The sequence below is a fragment of the Oryzias melastigma genome, linkage group LG24, assembly GCF_002922805.2.
Source record: "Oryzias melastigma strain HK-1 linkage group LG24, ASM292280v2, whole genome shotgun sequence".
NCBI classification, from domain to species: Eukaryota; Metazoa; Chordata; class Actinopteri; order Beloniformes; family Adrianichthyidae; genus Oryzias; species Oryzias melastigma.
This window is the reverse complement of record NC_050535.1, coordinates 5,023,756-5,032,779: the sequence shown is the minus strand read 5'-3', so window position 1 is coordinate 5,032,779 and position 9,024 is coordinate 5,023,756. Positions and strand designations below refer to the sequence as shown.

At 37.6% G+C, this 9,024-nt stretch overlaps 1 protein-coding gene across 1 annotated transcript in view; it reads right to left on the bottom strand.

Moving 5' to 3' along the window:
* slc24a4b (solute carrier family 24 member 4b) overlaps positions 1–9,024 on the bottom strand; it is a gene marked incomplete in the record, with an annotated part of 40,281 nt that overhangs the window by 20,864 nt on the left and 10,393 nt on the right. Inside the window, 1 exon segment of the mRNA XM_024291248.2 lies at positions 8,025–8,129. Within this exon segment, the coding sequence (XP_024147016.1) occupies positions 8,025–8,129 (105 nt within the window).

Below are 9,024 nucleotides of genomic sequence, written 5' to 3'. Positions count from 1 at the left end.
ATATATATATATATATTTGGCTGAGAAATACCATAATCTCAAAAAAAAATAAATAAATAAAAAAACATTTGTGGACTCGATCAGAATGATAGAGGTTAAAACTAAAGTTTGTGACTGTAGATCTGTGTGAGCTCATTTTATTTTGAAAATTAAAGATATATTTTTTTGTTATATCCCCCACCAGAATTGCTTTTTTATTTTGTATTGCAAAAACACAAAAATCCAAGCAAGTAACAACTTTCATTTGATGATTCAGACAATTCTATGAATATTCCTCACAACAGAGTAATAAGAATAATATTTCAAAATTAAAGCTGCACTTGCTTGTATCTGATGTTCACTTTTGTTTAATTTTAAAAAGTCTTCAGGTGACTTTTAAGCCAGAAAATACCAGCCAAATACTTCAATACATAATTCTGCAATATTCCAGATAATATGGATTACATCATTGTGGAGTTGTACCACGGATTACACGCCATCTACTGTCACTTCGACTGGTCGGACAGACAATACTCTCGTCTCCTGATCTAAAGTGAGAACAAAAAAAATAACTTAGAGTAAATAATGTTTTGACGGAGTGACGGATCCCGTCTTCTGTCACAATCGTGGACCAGCGAGGTCATTAACAGAGTACAATTGACACTGTAGTACAGCAGTCAAGAGACCTTTCAGAGGGAAGGATTCCTCTGGGTCATCATTAGCCCATTAGATAATTGGCTTGCTGCAGCAGACATCAGCAGGCAGAGCCACTGACTGCTATTCTTGCAAACAGGACGACAATGCAATCAGACTTATGGATGATCTCTGGGACACGCAGAAGCATTAAGTTATGAGAAGAGCAAACCCTCGATAGCCGAAAACGCACTTCTGCGCATCAGGCCTGCGTTTCCACAGACGTTCAAACATCTCGTGGTCACAGAAAGCGTGTGGTTTTAGCTGCATAAGCAAAAGCTGGAGCTCATTACAGTTTAAGGATGAATTCCCACCAGGATTTGAGGGTTATAGTTGGGCTGCCGGTGCATCAGAAGACCCCTGAATCAATCATGTGGACCCAAATGGGCCCTAAACCTTCTCGTCTATGCAGAGATGAAGGAGAATACACTAGAGGGGAAAAAAAAAACAAAAAACTTTGATCTATTGTGATTATGACATTTCTAGCCAAAAAAAAATTTTTTTTTAAATTGTCGTTTAAGGACATAGTGTACCTTATGATCCGAAGTGCCTCATGTATGAATCCATTCTGGTTGTACTTTGTGATGTTGAAGCAGTTTTGAGCGGTACGCAGCGCTCTGTGCGAATATGCTAACGTGGCTAATGTGTAGCAGTTTGTTTTGCATGTTGCTAACAAGGTAGAGAGTTAGCATTGTGAATACGCTAGCATGGCTAATGCCCAGTCAAAATTCTTCCCTTCCCCTCCATTTGAAGGGACATTTTTAGGGGCAAGTGTGTCCGGAATATTTTTATTCATTTATTTTTTTATTTCAGCCTCCAAACGGAGGTCTTCTGTTGCGAGGGTAAACCGTGTTACATGTAGAAGCGCTTTTCTTCACATGGGTGCTCTCTGAACCACAGAAATTTACACTTACAGTAAATGTATGTAATGACTTTTTGTTGTAGCATGACTGTTTAAAGTTATAAATCCGCTGTTATGTGTATTTGAGCGCTGGAAGCTCCGCGCCAACGCTAGCGGACTGGCGATTATTGGTGACATCCAAAATGTGAGACACTATGGGAAGAATTTGGATTGGTTCTTCGTTTTTCATGTCACCAACAATGTTGAGAGTTAGCATTGTGAATGTGCTAGCATGGCTAAAACGTCTGTGGTGTAGTTCTTGTGAATAAAGTCTGACAGACTTATCTTGGACTCGTCTCACTTAAGGCACCTTATAGTTTGCCTTATATACATCAGAGGTGAGTAATAAGTTACATTTACTCAGATACAAAGTATGTTTTTGCAACTATTTAACTCCTCAAAGTACTTTTTCAGCATTTTACCTTTTACTTTAGTTGATTGAAAATGAAAAATTTTTAGTCCTACTCAGCTACACTTGATTTTTTTTTTTTTTGATTAAAATGAGTATTTATATGGATTTACAATAGAATCAAATGGAAACTGTCAGAAGTACTGGACAGTGAGGATTTCCAACAGTTAATTCAACCCAACACAGTTTAAACTTCGATTACAAAACCACAATGTGGCTCCAATCAAAGTGTTGTTTGCTATTCCAGCAGTGGCCCAAACATTTAATATTTAAAGTGATAAATGATAAAAAAAAAATGTAATGCTAAGTTTTTAAGAAAAGAAAACAAGTTTAAATATTGGATATGTATTTATTTAATCAGCACAGTAGATTAAAATATTGTACAAATTTGTTCCTCGAGTACTTTTTTTTTTTTAAACATCGAAATATTTACTTTTAATCTTTTAATCGTTTAGATGACAACTTTTTACTTCTATTTAAGTAAAAAAAAATTTAAGTAAAAAAGTACTACTACTTTAGCTCAGATTTTGGCTGATTATGTGCCTCACAATCCCAGAGGGGAAAAATATAGCAGTTTAGATATTCGCCTCAGAGTTTTGACTGGGACTTATTACAGTTAAAGCAACACAGAGCCCCTCCCCCGTTACTGAGAGCTCTCCCTCTAGCTTACAGCCCCTCACACCTCCAACCTAACATTAATGGTGCAACAAAAAAGGCGATGATATTGGAACCATACAGTTTAAGTAAGCTTAAACAAGGAAAACGAAGACAAACATGATCTAGTCATCTGCAAGTGGGAGCTTGTGGCTCCGCCCATGGCGTTTTCTACCTCACAAATGCAATCCTTTTCAAAACTGTGTGTTCCTGATTCACAACTATTTGAGTAAAATGCTCAAATGTACTTTTAGGAATCATTTTCTTTTGATGTCTTCCAGAAAAATGTCACAAAATTTTCATCAAAGTAGATGTCAGGCACAGTAGAGGTTGACCATGATCTATCTATTCCTTTGAGTTCCATCTTTAGGTCTACCCAAATAAAAATAAAAAAATTTCATAGCTCCTGATAAATTGCTGCTAAACTTCTTCAACTTCCCGTTTTCCATTATTCAAGTTCCCTTTCTTGGTTTCTGAATCCTTTTTTCCAACCAAATCCAAATAACTCACTTCTGTCTGCTCACACTTTAGTAAAACATCAACTAAATATTCCTCTTTGTAGCCATTCTCCATCCTCAACTTCAATTAAAGTGTTTAAATCATTCAAGAGGCATTTGGACAAGACTTTAGCGATCATTTTACTTAAATGTGCTGCATTAAAGAGGGTCTACATGTAAGAAAGACCTGAATTTTTTATAGAATACATAAACATTTAGACATTTCCTTTGCCAACATGTTTGAATCATCTAAGGAATTACATCAGTTCCACGTTTCCGTCATGGGATCGCTACAGGGACTAACTCATGAGGTGGAGTGATAAACTCTCAGAATGATGTTCTAAAAGTGAACATCTCTTTGGGGAAGAAAAGGAAGGAAAAGAGTGACGACTGGATATCTTAAAATAAGACAAACAAGTGTCTGTGGGTTTAACATTTCAAACTTTGACCATAACTCAAGATTTCAAAGTGCCTGATTTTTATACAATTTTATCACTACTTTTATTTTAAGGTTACAAATATGAAAACATTAAATTGCAAATATGAGCATCTTATGATGAATCTGCTTTGTTCCAATTTACAAGTTTAAGTGTTTTTTTTAATGTACATAAATAAATAAAATCATTCAAATGCAATGCATTGTGGTCTAGATTCGCCAATCTAGAGAGGATCAATGCACACTGGTTTTTGCAGAGACTTCTGGGAAATTTTCAGGGAACTTCATTTTGGAAAAGTAGATTCAAACTTTTCAAACTAAATTTGTAACTTTTAAACTTGTTTTAATTTGATTTTTTTGTTTACCTTTTGACAAAACTTTTTCCGGTTCCTGCTGGAAGCAACAACTGGATAATTTCTCTTACAGGTAAATAAAAGGTCGCTACTATGGGCCTTAGCACTCTTCAGATGTCACTAAATATCATTTTAAGTGGTTCTTTTCCCTGTTTTCTAATATATTTTTACATATTTAACATCTTGTCTTTTGAAACAACTAAAATATATGCTACAAGTACAGATTTAGAATTGTTGGCGAGTCAAATAGTGCTTATTTTAAGTATTTGTTGATCTGGAAATTCTGACAGCCATATTAAACTATGGATAAACCAAAACTCTAAATACCACAACTAAATCTGTTACTTAAAATAATGCAGTAAAATCAACTAAAGTAAACACTTTACCTCGACTACAGAGGATTTAAAACAACAAAAAAATAAACTCTTCTCCACTGCTTCCTCTAGTTTACACTGACCATTAATTGTGTTAAAAAAGAAAAAAGAAATGTTAGAAAAAATATTTATATATATTGAAATTTTCCAGTAATTATCACAAGTAAAGTTTCATTTTGTGTTACCAGAGTATTTATTCTGCGCCAATTCACTAATTTGACATCTTCAGTATTGGACAAATAGTATTAAATTTAAGTTTTTTAAAGTTTATGCAAAGTTGAGCAACTTTTTTGAAATATTTTTATCCATTCCTTTAAAAAAAATAAAAAATAAATGGAGCATTAGACAATGTATACATTCAAATCATATTAATACACACACAAAAAATATATAAATATATATTCTCATGGGATGGATAACACGTTATAAGGCTTGGATGCCATAAGAGTTTAATAAACTCAAGATATTGTGAACTGGATAAAATAACAGGAGCCGTGATCAAATACTAAAAAGGAGTCCTTGTACACTTTAATACATTCATTAACCGTCACGTTGAGTTACATTGTTCAGTTTGAAGGTTTATGCAAATCAAGTCGTCCACTAAAACTGCTTCAAATTATTGGTTGGTTTTCTTATGTCAAAGTATGATCAAGCAAGTTTGAGCTGCAGAACAATAAGCAACTTCAAAAAAAAAAAAAAAAAAAGGCACATGTTCAGCACCAGAGCATGCGATAAAAAAAGTAGTAATTTTGTCAGTTTAGGCAATCTCAAGTCTACGTCTGCTCACAAGACTCAGTCATATGATCAGCTTATGCAGCCATAGAGGTGGGGGGAGTGATAAATGGAATGTGCAGTTTGGTGCCCTTTGTGTCTTTGTAAAGTAAAAAATAATTGTAATATTTAACAATTTGCAACAGCTTGAAATAAAGAGCATCCTAAATATTCCAGCCTAATCGTTTGCTGAAGAGTTCATTTTTTCTGTAATTATGTAACAAAAATATCAGAGGTAAAAACTCTTCAGCGAGATGAAGTCTCTGCAGGAGGAAAAGAAGGGGCTCGGAGCGCTCCTCAGCCCCTCCAGCTCCGATGCCTCGTCCCAGTGAATCATTCATGGTCACGAGGCTCATGCGAGTCCGTTTGAAGATCAGGGTGAGTCAGACCAAAACATTTTAATAAGAAGTGGACATCCAGAAAGAACGTTTCTTTGTTAACCCTTTACGCGTCTGGATTAATTTAAAGTAATTGCATTGTTTCACTCCAGTAATGCTGCAGTGATTATTTGACATATTAAGAGGCAAAAACGTCTAATTCACGATATATATTTTAAAAATGGTAAATATGTGAAGTTTGGAAGGGTGATTCTTTAAAATAAAATTTAAAAAAAGTAATTTCTGCCAAAAATAAAAAAAGTTAAACGTTCAGGTAATGTTATTTTACTGCTAAATAAGTGCTTAAATCTAATTGCATCTTGATCTTTATGCATCTAGAATTGACAACAGCAACTTTTATACTTGTTTTAATCACAGAAACGAGATTTTTTTAGGTTATCTTGACAAAACTTTTTCCAGTTCCAGTAGGAACGCTGAAAAAAAAAGAAAAAAAATGTTTATTCGTCATCAGCTCTTGGGTTCTGTTCTCCATTCTCATTTACTTCACCTCTCATTTCCTCTTTATCATGTTTAGTTCTCTGTGCTCCTGTTTGGTGCAGTGTGATTCACGTGTTGTTCCTCTTTCCCTCTGTCCTCCGGGGGAGTGGAAGACATTTGTGATCCTTGGTGGTGCCTGTGCTCCTGCTCTTGGCCGTAAAACCTCGCCTCTGGCTCGTCTTGGCCGTGGATCTTGCCCCTGGCTAATCCGCGGACCGAGTCTTGGCCATGGACCTCGCCCCTGGCTCGTCTTGGCCGGGGACCTCGCCCCTGGCTATTCTGCGGGCCGAGTCTTGGCCGTGGATCTTGCCCCTGGCTCGTCTTGGCTGGGGACCTCGCCCCTGGCTATTCTGCGGGCCGGGTCTTGGCCGTGGATCTTGCCTCTGGCTAATCCGCGGACCGAGTCTTGGCCATGGACCTCGCCCCTGGCTCGTCTTGGCCGGGGACCTCGCCCCTGGCTATTCTGCGGACCGAGTCTTGGCCGTGGACCTCACCTCTGGCTAGTCTGCGGACCGAGACTTGGCCATGGACCTCTCCCCTGGCTCGTCTAGGCCGTGGACCTTGCCCCTGGCTAGTTCGCGGACCGAGTCCTGACCAAGGACCTCGCTCCTGGCTAGTCTGCGGACCAAGTCTTGGCCATGGACCTCTCCCCTGGCTTGTCTTGGCTGGGGACCTTGCCAATGGCTAGTCCGCAGACCGAGTCCTGACCAAGGACCTTGCCCCTGGCTAGTCTGCGGACCGAGTCTTGGCCGTTGACCTCACCCCCGGCTCGTCTTGGCCATGGACCTCGCCCCTGGCTAGTCCACGGACCGATTCCTGACCAAGGACCTCGCCCCTGGCTAGTGCGCGGACCAAGTCTTGGCCGTGGATCTTGCCCCTGGCTCGTCTTGGCCGTGGACCTCGCCCCGGCTAGTGCGCGGACCGAGTCTTGGCCGTTGACCTCGCCTCCACCTGTCCCCAGTCCTATCTGGCTGAACTCTATTCAAATACGTAGTTGTAGAGTTAGAGAAGCCAATTCCTCTTTAATACTTCTGGTAAATCTCCTGTCCATCCTGGGAGAGGATTTGTCCTTCATGTGGGCATCACTAAGGTTTCTTCTTTTTTTCCTGAATCAGGTTTTTTATTCATTTGGGGGAGTTTTTGCTTACTGGGAAGAAGGGTCTAAGGACAGGGATAACCAGTTTTATTTAGCAATCAACTATCGTTTATATTTCCTAACCGACCTTCTGGTTCTTTACAGTTAGCGGCATGAAGCCCAATGAGGCAACTGTTCTGTGATTTTGGGTTATATAAATAAAACTGAAGCCACACAACTGGCTAATTTCCCACACAGGTAAATAAAAGGGTTGCTACTATGGACCTTAGCACACAAGATTTGACTAAATGTCAATTTAAGCTGTTCTTTTCCCTGTATTCCATTATATTTTTTACGTATTTTACATATTTTATTTGTTTCAACAACTAAAATGTTAGCCACGAGTACAAAATTTTGGATTTTTGGAGAGTCAAATACTTCTCATCCTAAACATTTGTAGACCTTGTGTTCTAAAAAGAAAAATCTGGATGCTTTTTTCTTGAATTTCTACTTTTTTGGTTTGGTAAAATCCATTCAGATTTTTTTTTAAAAAGTTTTGATTTCAGAATCAGAATCAAAGGTTTCCATCAGCTCTAATGATATCCAAAAAAATTTCAAGCACAGATTTTCTCAAATGTGTTTAAACATTGAAACAAAAAGCACCAAAAACCAACCTTGAACGCATCATCCCCACCATGACCACCAGGCGTTTCTGATGTCCTCATTTCAACTCTTTGGTTGCAGCGATGGCGCCTGCAGTCGGAAGTGTTCAATACTTCTTTACGGGACTTTGACTTGACACAATGAGGCCACGTCAACAGATTATGCAATTGATACATTTATGAAACCATTACAAACGACTCCCATGGCAAAGACTTTTCTCTTCAGCCGCTGAAAACCAAACCGGATATGATATGCCTTCAGTCAATGTCACGCTCCATTTCCCCCCCCCCTCTATGGGCCATGTTTAGGACATTAAGAAAAAAAAAAAAGTAGAAGTAACATACCTGGCTCTGAGCAGTTCTTTGGCTCCGTCTCGTTATCCGATAACGCCAACAGCCGTCTCCCCAAGTGATCGAGGTCCGGATGTCCCTTAACCGCCATGCCATGCCCTGAAACGGTTCAAACGTTTAAGTTTAACAAAAACGACAGATCAACATTTTACAGCAGAAAAAAAAGCTCCATTTTCTAAATCAAAGGCAACATGGCTGCTGTTGCCGAGCAGGTTTCACGACCCCGAGCGTCCACGATCACATTAATCCAAACAAGAGTTAGCTCTTTTTTTTTAATCCCTTAAAAGTTCTCATTTACAGAAATACGTCATTATTCATCCAAGCAGCGGCAAGAAGGCATCAGAATGCAGCTGTTCCATTATGTTCATAGAGTTTCATTAAACTGCTCTTAATCCTCTAATGAGGACACGAGGAAAAAGGATCAAAATTGTCAGACATTTAGGAAAAAATTGAATGAAAAGCATTTCACTTTTGCAGTTTTCATTAAAATTTAATATTAAAAAAATAATCTCATGTCCTCTAGTGAGCAAGCTCTTAAAGTTAATATATTTAACCCATTTATAAACAGTTTGCACGTTTCATTTACACAATTCATTAATATCTTGACATACTTTTAAAAAGAAATCTTTTAAAAGTTGTACAACCAGACCAATAATTTGTCGTCAACAAAATTGTTAAAAAAAAATATTAATAAAGCTTTATAAGTTTAATATATTGTCAGAATGGTGTTTTATTAGAAAACACTTTAAACACATTCTTCTGCTCCACAATAGGAAAAAAATAACAGATTTTAGATCAATTAACAAATTCTGCCATTTTTTACATTTAAAAATATTTATCAAATTCAAATTGAGTTGAGTAAACCACGACTCAAAAAAAATTTAAATGCAAGTAATTATAAAATGTTTGTTAATTGATCAGAACTGGATTACATAACTATGCAAAACTGTAAAATTGGTGGGATTATTTAAATTCACTACTTCCTTTTTAAACA